The 12,538-nt window shown below is 39.1% G+C and overlaps 3 protein-coding genes and 1 long non-coding RNA gene across 4 annotated transcripts in view; 3 read left to right on the top strand and 1 right to left on the bottom strand.

The window, feature by feature from the left end:
* LOC108251263 (calcium and integrin-binding family member 2-like) overlaps positions 1 to 1,175 on the bottom strand; it is a 17,823-nt gene extending 16,648 nt beyond the window's left edge. Inside the window, exons 1-2 of the mRNA XM_017441497.3 lie at positions 983 to 1,175; positions 693 to 727 (exon numbers count right to left, since the gene is read on the bottom strand). Coding sequence (XP_017296986.1) covers positions 693 to 727; positions 983 to 1,033 — 86 coding nt within the window. The 5' untranslated portion in view covers positions 1,034 to 1,175. The remainder of the gene's footprint in view (positions 1 to 692; positions 728 to 982) is intronic.
* LOC119617707 lies at positions 211 to 1,485 on the top strand. The gene is made up of 2 exons (XR_005234077.1): positions 211 to 753; positions 934 to 1,485. It is a non-coding gene; the product is annotated as an uncharacterized LOC119617707 (long non-coding RNA).
* Positions 1,486 to 3,985: 2,500 nt separating this feature from the next.
* LOC119617724 (histone H3-like) lies at positions 3,986 to 8,141 on the top strand. The gene is made up of 3 exons (XM_037979933.1): positions 3,986 to 4,354; positions 7,702 to 7,754; positions 8,067 to 8,141. Exons 1-3 carry the CDS (start codon positions 4,027 to 4,029, stop codon positions 8,139 to 8,141), a joined length of 456 nt encoding a protein of 151 aa, XP_037835861.1. The 5' UTR covers positions 3,986 to 4,026.
* An 815-nt stretch (positions 8,142 to 8,956) lies between these two features.
* Positions 8,957 to 12,538, top strand: part of LOC108251262 (isocitrate dehydrogenase (NAD(+)) 3 catalytic subunit alpha) — a 12,538-nt gene continuing 8,956 nt past the window's right edge. Inside the window, exon 1 of the mRNA XM_017441496.3 lies at positions 8,957 to 9,060. Coding sequence (XP_017296985.1) covers positions 9,031 to 9,060 — 30 coding nt within the window. The 5' untranslated portion in view covers positions 8,957 to 9,030. The remainder of the gene's footprint in view (positions 9,061 to 12,538) is intronic.

Genomic DNA, 12,538 nt, shown 5'->3' with positions numbered 1-12,538 from the left:
TTTGTGGACACATTTAACAGATACCTTACTGTGTAAACGTTTTAAGCAACCAGTTATATTTTTATTCAGAACATCAACAAACAGGAAATATGTTTACAGTTTTAACAAGAAAAATGAACATTTTTTTATTTTTTTTATTTTGTGAATTAAATATTACTATACTGTATTAAATGCCAGCTAATGTACACTATAATGTTTGGTGCTGGTGTATACCCAGTTATGAAGTCTTACTGTGACTTTATATATTATATAAAATCTCTCAGTTATTCCACAGGACTGATTTAGATTAACTGACACAAGAATGCTTCTGAGGTTAAGTCAGACACCCCATTTTAGCTCAATATCTGTAAAATGACTGAGTTATAACCATTTTTGTGTTGGCTACGGTTGACTCCCAAAGTTAATTAGTTGCAGATGTATATTAAGTGATTACTTTCTGAGAGTTTCATTAATATCCCACCAATGGATCATTAGATATTTTGCCAATGGATAGACAAATGAACACATGCACACATATAGGAAAAACCATTATTGCCTACCTCCTACTATTCAGTGGGCAATGACAAATATGTTTCAGGGATGAACAGAAATCTGAATGTGAAGATGTCTCTTTGCTACAACATGACAAATGATGTTTAATGGTGTAAACCTGCAGCTCCTCCACTGCCTCATGGATGAAGGTGGGGACTCACCTCAGGATTTCCTTCCGGGTGAAGAAGGTGCAGTCCTGCAAATAAACAAACAAACAAACAGGTAAACAGGGTGAGTCCTGTGAGAGGATCTGATTTCAGAGCATCAATCAGCAAGATGCAGATGGAGGCTGGAGATCAGCCAATCAGCAGCCTCTGTTCTCCCTGTTCTGACTCTTCTTTATTCTTTTTGTTCTGCGTTCTTTCTGACCTCTGATTTACGTTCCTCTGATCCATAAAAAAGCAACCCCTGCTTCCCCTGAGAGCCTCCACAGAGTGATAACACCTGTCACCTGATACGCCTCCAGCTGCTCCTCTGTGAAGGTCGTCTGCTTGTTGCCCATCGTGTTTGGCGGTGTTTCCTCCCATCACACAGCTGCATCACACTGGAAGACGCCACCGCCGCTGTCAGGCCACTTCACATCCAGGATCAGGTCTCTAAGGCCACTTCACATCCAGGATCAGGTCTCTAAGGCCACTTCACATCCAGGATCAGGTCTCAACCAGGCATGATGCCAAAGAGCCACATCCAACTCTGAGTCTGAGGCTGAGGCTGCTAGAGGCAGTGAGGAGGAAAATCTGCTTCTCACAAGAGGAGGAGAGAACAGATGCATTTGGGTGCTGCTTGGAAAATCTGCTTCTCACAGGAAGAGGACCTGGCTGATGCATTCGGGTGCTGCCTGGAAAATCTGGCTCCATGAACATGACAGACTGAGTAAGAGATCCTGAAAGACGGAGAGAAAATCCTGTGACTCGTATACAGAATTATTCTAAATAAAATTTGATTTCTATAACATATTTAGTTTTAAAAGCTACTTTATTTTTAGTGACACCTTTATTTTCTGAACATTTCAACCTTTTTATTTTAACTAACTGAAAACTGACTTTCAATACATCAGGAAATTCCAATCACCTCTGGTTGCTGAACGAAGAATCAGGCGGAGCTAGAGGTGGATGGGGTTAGATGTCCAATGGACATGGCTTATCTAGTATATTATAATACTGAAATAAAGAAATACTGTTTCTGTAGTTCTCAGTGTTTAGTTATTTCAGTATAATATCACTAGAGACAGTACCAGAAGCCAGAGGTAGAATCCACTAAGGATAAGTGCCCCCTAGTGGCCGCCTGCTGTTGATTTTTGTTGATTCACATAGGTTTTACCTTGCTGCTCTATGTACAACAATAGATTTTTTTTTATGTTTAGTTTGTGATAATGTGAATGCTGAGTAAGCATAACACCATTGATTTCTGTTTATATTTTTTAACTCTTTACTGTTTTCCATAAAACTCCTTACTTCAGCCTACTTTCAGTTGTTTTAGCCATTCATATGCCAAATTTTTCAGCTCAATCAGACCGTTATCCATCCATCTATCCATCCATTTTCTTTAACGCTTCTCTTTTCTGGGTCACAGGGACCTGGTGCCTATCTCCATCAGTCACTGTGTGAGAGGCGGAGGACACCCTGGACAGGTCGCAAGTCCATCACAGGGAAACAGAGACAAACAAGACCAACAACCATTTACACTCTCACTCACACTTATGGACAATTTTCCATGTTTTTCCCCCATTTTAGCTTATATCTACTTGCTTATTTTATCTTCTTTTAGTTTCTGTTTAGCTAAGTTTAGCTTTTGTTCTGATAATTTTATCTTATTGGTAATTCAGTTTCAGCTTTGTTGTCAATGTTCAAAAAAGTCACTTAGCTTGCCACATTTTTGCAGAAATTGCTAATTTTTCCTCATTACTAGTCTCTCATGCCACACCCACATTACCATGACTACTCAATCACTGCCATCATTCTCACCTGTTTGTAATCACTCACCTGTGCCCATTTTCCTCTTGATCCTCAGCCTTTAAATACCGGTCTTTGTTCTTCACTCCCTACTGGGTCATTCCGTTCCATGCTGTGCTTTCCACTTTGTCCACTGTTGTCTCGTCTTGTTATGCCTCGCCTTGGCTCGTTTTGAATTTTTGTTATTGTTAGTTTTGCTGCCTCGTCAGCCCTTTTGTTTTGTCAGTTTATTTTAGTTAATAAATTAGTTCCTTTTAAACTATGAGTTTGCGCCCTGGGTTCGCCTCTGTCTCCACGCCTTATTACAAAATATAACAAAATCCAGACATGGCAAAACGGGAGGCAAGACAGGAACAACAATGAACCAGCAGAGTGTGGAAGTGATGACTGGGTTATTAGGCAGACAAGGTAATTGGAAAGTGGGCACAGGTGAAGCAATTAACCAGACTAGAGACAGGTGTAGATGGGCGTGGCAGGAAGGCAAAAGAGGGACTGGGGAGGAGTGAAAAGTGACAGGCACAGAGAACATGAACACAACAAAAACCTGAACCAAAAGAAATACACCTGAAACACAACTGAAACAGAAAACAAAACAATAAACTAAAACAAAAAAAAAAAAAAAAATCCCCCTCTCAAGGGATAGCCCTTGACGTCCCAAAAACAAAACCAGACCTAGCATGGGAGGGTGGTGGGGGAAAAAACAAAAACGCAGGATGGAGGGCAAGAACGAAAAAAAACACAATTAAACAGTTCAATAACAAAAAACGACCAGGCAAACGACCAGGGGAGCACAGAGACAAGACAAGGGAAACCAAAATGTCCAAGAGCACCCTGGGCCTTGTCCACTAAAAGGCCTGAGTTCTGGTGGCTGGCCCGAGCGCCGTCCGCGGTGAGGAAAGAGTTCTGGCGGGCGGCCAGAGCGCCCAGACTAAGAACCAACCCTCTAGCTGCATTCAGCTTTTATGCTCCAAATATGTGGAATGAACTCCCATAAAGTGCTGGACTGCTCCAAATGTGAACTCCTTTAGGTTGAAGAGGTTCTATTTGCTGCTAGCTTCAATTAAGCTGTATTTTATATTTTTTTATCTGTTATTCTGTTACTCAAAGGATTTAAAAATTTGTCTAACATATTACATCTAAATATAAGTTGATATAGGGACTCATCAAAAATATATATATTTTTAGGGACTATTGTGCAGCTCTACTCTTTACTGTCCTAAAAGGATTATATCTGTTTCATTGCATTATGAAGCATGTTTGATGTTAAAAATCTTGTAAGTCACTATTATTCTAGAATTGCGCCACTAAAGGTGGCTGCATGTTGGAGTAGCTCAGTTACATTCATTCTGAGATATTGCTTTTGAAAACTTTATTCCTCTTTTTTTCTTGATGTAAATCACTTTTTTGGATGATTATTTTCTCTGGTATTGGATGCTGTGCAGCTGGAAGCATTTTTAGTGAAACCTTTTTGCTTTTGGATTTTTTGTTATGATGTGTAACCATAACAACAAGTGTTAAACATGGAGAACCCTGAAGTCCAGTCATGGCCAGAACCAAGCAGACTGCCTGTAAATCCACTAGAGGTAAAGCTCCCAGGAAGCAGCTCACCACTAAAGCTACCCGCAGGAACACGCCGGCCACTGGTGGAGTGAAGAAACCTCACCACTACAGGACTGGTACCGTGGCTCTCAAGGAGTTCCACTACTACCAGAAGTCCATCAAGCTGCTCATCTGGAAGTTGCCCTCCCAGCACCTGGTCTGGAAGATCACCCAGGACTTCAAGACCGACCTGTGTTTCCAGAGCTCGGCCATCATGGCTCTGCAGGAGGCCAGCAAGGCTCACCTGGTGGAGCTCTTTGAGGACACCAGGACTGAGGACACATCGGGACAGACCGCTATAAGAGATCCTTCCTGCCTACAGTAATCATCATCTATAACAACTCTTTAATGAAACCAGGATTATGAGCTACAACAACATTTAATTTCCTTTTGGGATAAATAAAGTATTTTTGAATTTGAATTGAATTGAATTGAATTGAACTGAATTATGATCTTGTTCAGACTGTCTGTTTATATCATGGCTGTGTGTATAGTTGCACACAGAGTGGGTAGTTGACACTGGATCACCACGCCAATTTAACGGCAGTGTGTGAACGTTCTGAATCACAGCTGACACCGAATTATAGTTCAACATCTGTAAAATCCACTGACTTTGTGAGGATCTGGAGTAAGCTTTGCCTGTTGGGCAGCGCTACTAACCTTTCCCTCTCCAGCTGCACCTGATTATCCCTGATGAGCAGATCCAGCATTTAACAGACCCTCCAGGATTTTGCGATGTTGCGATTGCAACTATTAACGCAAAGTCAAGCAAACCCCGCGAAATCGCAACTTTGTGCAACTTTGCCCAAAACACCACAACTTTCCCTCAACTTTAACCAAAATAACCCCAAATAACTCACAAAGAAGAGATGTGACATCACATCCTGTTAACATCAGATTGCTGGGAGCATGCAGGAGCAGCGACCGAAGCCAAAATGTGCGCTAATGCTTCACATTTGCCCTCAAAGATTTCAGCAAAACACCGCAGTGAAGTTAGTTTTAAGTTGGATATTGGTTATTCGCGCTTCGTGGAGTTAGCGGCATCTAGCTCACGGCTGACTTAGCCGTCCTTAAGTGAACCGCCGCGTGGGAAGGGGCCGGCAGAGAACGGCTGGTCGACATTAGCGCTCCTGTTTCGGGTCAGCCGTGAGCTAGACGCCGCTAACTCTGCGGAGCGCGAATATCCAATATCCAACTTCAAACTAACTTCACTGCGGTCGCAAACCAGTTTCCTACCCAGCTGCATGAGAGTGGGGGGAAGCTGTGTTGCACGTCCTGCAGTGTAATCATCAAACATAAACGCATCGACAAACACTTTGTGTCTGCAAAACCTGTGAGGAGAGCTGCAGATGAGGGACAATCCAGAAATGGTCATGAATGTCAGTTTATAAGCTATCAAAGTTCTCAAATAAAGCACCTTTTGATAATGTCAATGTTTGTTGGTAATTATCTTACAAAAATAGTAAGTATTTTTGGTTTATATATTAAAAGTTATGGTTTTTTATTGATTTTAGTAAAAAAAAAAAAAAAATTCAGCGCAACTTTAAGGAAAATGCCCGCAAAATCAGGCATTTTAGCCCGCAACAATCACAAAAAATGCCCGCGAAATCCTGGAGGGACTGACTTAAGCCTCCGGCGGGTTCCACATCATCGCTGGAGCATCAAACCTACTGGTTAGGATCTCAGCCGTAGGTTCTAACCCTGAGCTCAAGACTTTGTTAATTTGGTTGCTGTGTGCTTTTCGCCTCAGGTTAATTGCCTCACCTTGATGATCACTGCCTGACTGGAACTTACCTGAATCACGACAGGAAAAACTTACCTTTGCTGGACCACTGGACTCCTTACCTCCCGGATTGCTGCTGGAACCTCTGCCCTCTCCTCGACGCCACGAACGCCTCTCAAACCTGTAAGAAAAGAAACATTACTCACAAACTCTTTAGTTCTGGCAAGACTAAAACCTGTACCCGAGACTCACCTTACTCCTCCTTGCTTTTCAGAGTGCTCCTGATTATTCCTCACTGTAAATACCTGCACATGTAAATAAATCACTTACCTTATTCCAAGTCTCCGTGTCTGGTTTCGGCTCCGCTCTATGGACAAAATGCCTGGTTTATGTCAGACTTATTGCCATTTTTGTGTAGGCGAAGGTCAATTAGCTGTTGTGGTCATATTGAATTGGGTTAACTCCTAAGATTATAGAGTCATAATGACTAAACTTTAATAATCTAGTAGTTTCATTACATTTTTATAATATATTTGTTTTGGATGGAGACTTTTCATCACAGATTTACATTTAGTAAATAAAGACTGTGAACAGATGCTGTAGTTTAATTTTATTTGATTTTAGAATGTTTTGATTTGCTTTTTGTTACTGAGGTTCCCAAACACAGAGATTAGAGCCATCAGGTTCTAGAAGTTCCTGTCATCATGCCATAAATGAGACGTCATGATGACCAGGCAGCCTTCTGAACCGAAACTCCAGATTAGACATTTCTCTGCAAATGAGCGGTGCATTATCGATTGTTCCAAGCAAACCTCTGAAAAAGTTGTTGAATTTCCACAAGCAGCACTTCAAGCAGCCTGGAATCTGTCTACTAAAGAACTACTCAGGTGAGTTTATAAACAGCTGCACTTTGTAGTATAATTACTGTAGTAAAATTAATTATGATAAAATCAGTCTAAAACTGTTGTATGTAATTGTATTTCCAGTGAAAATACAGTGGAAACTTTTCATTTTTCTGGTTTATTATGCAACAGGTTCTCCCATGATCTGACTTTAAACAGCTTTCTTACTGGAACATGTAAAATACTGATAACTACAGTAAAAACTTTTGGTAATGATATAAAATCTGTAGATATCACAACAGTTGTACAATAACTGTGCAGTGCTGTGCCAAAGTTTTAAACCACCTTTAATTTACTTTTCATCTTACCGGACCATGATATTGAGCTGTCCCTTACAAAAAAACTTCACATGTAAAAAAAAAAAAAGTGAAACACTGGATTGGATGACTTTCCCATGTGGATTTGAAACACAAAACATGAATGTGATGATGTGGAAAATCACATTTTCATCTCTGAAAACATGTTAAATTAATGTGAACCACATGTTTTGTGTTTTCCCATGTGTTTTGTACATGGAAGGTGTGATCTTGAAAATTTTTCAACATGTTCATGTGATCACATGTGGAAAATATGGTAAATTTAAGTGTTTTTTTTTGTAAATGTGTGAATTGAAAAATGTGAAAAGTAGAAAAATAAAGAATAGAACAAGTGTTAGGTCTAAAAACCAATCTACAGCAGATGAACAGTATCAAAGTTGTACCTTTAAGAAAAAAGAGAGAGAAATTCAAAAGAGACCTGACACAGGACCTGGGAGATGCTCAATCCTTCGGTCCATAATCTTCTGTGGGTTAGCTTTTCAGCTAATAGCTGTTTGTGAATCAGTTTGTTGGTGCTGAAACACTGTCTTACATTAAACTGTGTTGTCTTAGGGATTTGTAATAGATTCAGCTGAAGAAATGTAACAAATTGTCTTTTTAGTCAGACTGCTGGTAACAAAGTCCCTAAAGATCACATTTAAATTTATTTTCCTAAATTGTGTGTTATGTTCTGACAGCACTGGATTATCCCTCGAGTTTAGGAGCCTTTTTATCACTAAAGGACTCACAGGTTAGAGTTTAGTGGCTTAACCAAACAACCCACCAAATAACTAAATAAAAATATAAATAAAAAAAACTTTGAAATACCTTCAGGACACCTTAAGAAATTTAAAATAAAATAAGTTTTAAAGATTACAAAAATGTCCGACTTCTTGAATGAAAACTATGACAAAAGATGTGTGACTCAAGACTTTTGCACAGTATTGTCAGTGTAATATATATAATATAGATCTACATACTGGGGTGAGTAAAAATTATGTTGATTAGTGATAATTGTACAAGTAAAAAAAAATAATTCTAAATTTTCTAAATGTTTCTGCAGTGCATTGGCGGGAAATCACAGAAAGAATCCAGCAGCAAGAATGTGATGGACTCTTCAGTCAACGAGAGGATCTAGTAGAGTTCATGTTAGAACATGAACTTCAGAAGGAAATCATGAATGTACTAGATGCATTTTGTTGTAGTATTGCAAGGTAATGTTGTTGATGAGGGCAACAGTTGAGATCCAAGACGAACAACTTGAAACACCTGAGGCTATAGTCCCAGAACCTCAGGTCCAAATAGATTTGTCAAGGGCAGAAGAGGATGAGGAGTACTGGGCGGACATCTCAAATAGTGACAGCAGTGACTGCAGCTCTGACAACAGTTTCTAAAAGCAAATATTAGCAAAACAGTATCTAAAAAAATAAATGTAGCATAGCTAAAGGTAAATGTAGCAAAACTATAACTATTAGCTAAAATTAGCTAAAGTCTTTCTAAATGCTAAAAATAGCAAAACCTTAGCAAAATGTTACGATTGCCAAAACATAAGATGAAATAATACAGCAAGTATGCAGAAGCAGAAAAACAAACAACAACAATGTTTTTGAAAGAATTGAAGATATTTCTATCTATTTATATTGAGAAAAAAATGTAAATGGAGTTAAATATTTTAAAATGTATTAAAGTTATAAATGTTATAAGTTACAGCACACAATCACTAATTGAGATGAATGATATGAATGGTTAAGTAGTTTGATTGCAAAAACATGCAGAAGAAACTATAAACAGAAACACAATAATGCGAATGCTGATTCAGCATTATGAGATACGAAATAACTTTTAAAAAAACTATATGATCTTACTTGACCACAAAAAACACTATCTGCCAGAGTGAATCATCTTATTTTAGAGGACGATCTTTGTCCGGACTTGTCCTCCATACTTGATGATCGTAGTGCGTGCCCGTAGTGAGTCATCAAGCTGTCAGAGGATCTCTGGGAGTCTCAGCCCTTCTTCTTGGCAGGATGTCAGCAGGCAGCATGTGGAGGTCACTGGTAAGAAGAAAAACATTTATTATCGATAAAAAAACCCGCTAACAGAATGATTATCTCTTCTCGGACGGGCTATTAGGGTGTATTTTTGTGAGCCGAAGTGTTCAGCTCTTCTTGGGTCTTTCTATTTTTTGTTTCCAGTCCACCGTTAGCTGGTTAGCTGTTAGCCAACAGCCCGTGTCCTTCACCGGGAAGTGCAGCTGACACGACTCGATTCAGAAATTCACTCCCACCTCCCTGATCTATGTGCCAGTCTGACATCTTCCGTGTGTGTGTGTGTGTATCACTAACAAACAGAGCTGGACGGGTTTATCTAGCTTTGTCTGAACGATACAAAACTTCATTTAGAAATAGAAAATTCTTTAATTGGAGGCTAGACAAACATCTGGATATCACGTAGGTATGTGACAAAAAAATGTCAGCAAACTGTCTAAAGTTGGCACCATTGGATAGAGCTTGAAAATGCCTTTAATTTGACACCAAGGGCATCCTGACAGGACAAAACAAAAACTACAAAAGTTATAAGAGTTGTGGAATTTTTAAGATTTTAAAACAAGCACATCCAGCTCTCCCTAGAAAACTATCCTCTCACCTCTAAAAACACCTGAAAGTTACAGTGACTGTAGAGAAGCTCATAAAGAACATCCTACTGAGTGAATAAACAAACCTTTTCATATCAGCAAGGGTTTTTGGTGGAAGTGATCGCAGGTAGATTCTCAAGACAAAAAAATCATACAAAGAAGTTGAAGGAACTCAAATTCAACGTACATTAATCTGACATTTTCAAGTAGTTGTAGCATTTAGTATCACTGAAACACTGCAATGGCGACCCACACTAAGTGAGATATTTGGCAGCCATCTTGTGAGGAGCTGCGTGTATCACTTTGTACAGTTTACTTGTTGAAGCCACACATTGTTTAGACCTTGTGTGTGCTGTAAGCTGTCATCAGTCCAAAGCCACATAGAAGTAGCCTGATTTTCCTTCTGTAAACATATAGCATGCATAATATAGTAAAAACGTAAGTCGAGTCTTCTGTAATGAACCTCCAAACAAGCCCGGTCAAGTGTTTTTAGGCTCAAAAGACCAACCCAACCCACTGTTGACCAATGACCAAGTGCTTATCATCATTGTGTAATATTATATATATATATATATATATATATATATATAAAAATTAGTTTGGGCATTTTTCCTAACTTGTGCCAAATATATTGGCCATTTCATAAGAATGTTACGAAGCTTGTTCATTTGTGAGATGTACAAAAAAAGGATAACAACACAAGTTTCAGGGGTTTATAAATTACTATGAAGCCTACCTAACAGTAAGATTTAATACTTAGATCATAGTTCACTATTTTCATAGCATTTTGTATGTTTATTGGTGTTCTTGGAAGCTGCTGTGAGTTTGTAGATGTGGTTTAAGTTTTACATCTGACAAACTTGTGACAGATGTCGTGAGTCTCTGCACACATCTTATATCTTACATTTGGTGTGTTTAGAGGCTGTTCAGACTAGTGTTGTGTATCTCAGGTCAATGGCCGATATGATACGTATTTCAATACACTGCCAATGATTTAATTCATTAAAGGAACATGAGCAGCAAGAAAGAAAGAAAGATCCACTGATTGTCACACACCTGAGTGTGTGAAATTTGTTCTCCGCATTTGACCCATACCCTGAGGGAGCGGTAAGCAGCAGCGGTGCTGCGCTCGGGAATCATTTGGTGATCTAATCCCCCAATTCCAACCCTTAATGCTGAGTGTCAAGCAGGGTGTCAATGGGTCCCATTTTTACAGTCTTTGGATTGAACTCACGACCTCCCAGTTTCAGGGCGGATACTCTACCACTAGGCCACTGAGCTAGGTAGAGTAGGTAAGGAAAACTTACCATGAAAGAGTTTCATGAAGTCGTTTCCCTAGAAAAACTGATGTGATAAAATTTAGTCTTTAATCACGATTTGATGTATTGTGATTGAATATTAGTTTGATTCAGCAAAACTGACTTTCATTACAATACAATACAACAAAGCAAAGAAAAGTTTCTATATCCATTATTAAGACTAATTATTTAATACCTAGAGAAAAATGATCACTCTCAAACATGTCTTGTTTTTAAATTGGAGAACCCTTTAATAAAACCCAACTCACACATAATCAATACACAAAAATTAGGCGTGGTGCCAAACGAATTAACCTGCCTGCAGCAGATGTGTTCAACACTCTTTAAGTAACTCAAAAGTTAGCAAAATGTATTTCCTACATCATAAATAATAAAACACAAGTTAATAGTTTCTTTCTGTAATATCAGTTGACCTTCATGAATCAGGGTGAAGCACACTTTTAGTTTGTTCCTGTTTACACTGGTGCTGCTGCAGTTCTCCTTCTGAACTCTGTGTTGCTAATAACAAAAACTATACAACTAATCAGCAAGAAGGGAAGCCAAAGAAGAACTGTATAATTTTTTAAAATGGAGAAGGGATCCATGTTTCATACAGAAACATAAGTACATTTTTAATCTTTTCTATTTTTTTATAGATGTAGAAATGAAGCTGCTCACTGTTACTTCAGTTAATCTTTAATGGGATTGAATTTTACAGGTTCAGGATTAAATCTAGACTAATAAATCTATATTTAATCCTAAATCTGCATCAGTTTAAGGCTCCTCTACCAATATAAGTCACATTATGGATGTTTGTGAATCGGTACAAAGTGTTTCATCTTATTATCCTCAGTTCAGTTCCTGTTGTTTGTCATCTTTTGGGTAATAATGCAGCAGAATGTCAGCTCTGACTGAAAGCGTTCACACCTGCTGGGTAAATCTGTGCCCCAAAACATTTTTGTGATTGTATCTTCCCAAGGATCATTGCTTCATTTTCATTTACTCAGCCAGCAGCTTAGACATCTTTTTATTTATTTTTTTTTACCTCAAGATGTCCAAGAAATTGTTGTTTATTTGAGGTCACATCAGTTTAGTTCAGTAGGAGGTCCTACAGACAGACTGCGTTCAGACTACCAAACATATGTGAATAGAAAGGGATCCAGGCCAGCTCTGAAGGTGGTCTGAGGGAAAATGTTGTCATTGTGCACTTAGGCTATTTAGACTCCTATTTAGGGCTATTTGAATACAATCATGGGTGGAAATTAGCACCCGCCACTGGCTAAATACGGGCAATTTGAACAGAAAAGGTGTTATTTGTCCTCTTGACATATAGGGGGCAGCAATGTCCTCGAGTTGCTGCTGTTACGTTGAGCCGCTTTCCCCCATCAGATAAGGTTCCCCCTGCGTCTCTGTGCCGCGTACGCGGCAAAAAGCGCACGTTCATGTTCAACACTCGTAACCGCCGCGCTGTGCTCGCGCTGCAAGGTAACTATGGAGACCGTGAAAGGTCAAACAACTTGTTTTGGCGAAGTTAACCCACTGTTTTGCTAGCGTGATAGACAGACAGACAGACTCTGTTATGGACAATATAGACTGTGTGGA

The sequence above is a fragment of the Kryptolebias marmoratus genome, linkage group LG15 (assembly GCF_001649575.2).
Source record: "Kryptolebias marmoratus isolate JLee-2015 linkage group LG15, ASM164957v2, whole genome shotgun sequence".
Taxonomy (NCBI): domain Eukaryota; kingdom Metazoa; phylum Chordata; class Actinopteri; order Cyprinodontiformes; family Rivulidae; genus Kryptolebias; species Kryptolebias marmoratus.
This window is presented reverse-complemented; position numbering and strand designations above follow the sequence as displayed.

Bases quoted from the DNA above. Each gene is read 5' to 3' on its own strand.
- LOC119617724 (XM_037979933.1), top strand. From the start codon at position 4,027: ATGGCCAGAACCAAGCAGACTGCCTGTAAATCCACTAGAGGTAAAGCT. The intron at 4,355-7,701 runs CTGAGGACACAT...ATGTTCTGACAG, and splicing joins GCTCTTTGAGGACACCAGGA to CACTGGATTATCCCTCGAGT. The intron at 7,755-8,066 runs GTTAGAGTTTAG...ATGTTTCTGCAG, and splicing joins TATCACTAAAGGACTCACAG to TGCATTGGCGGGAAATCACA.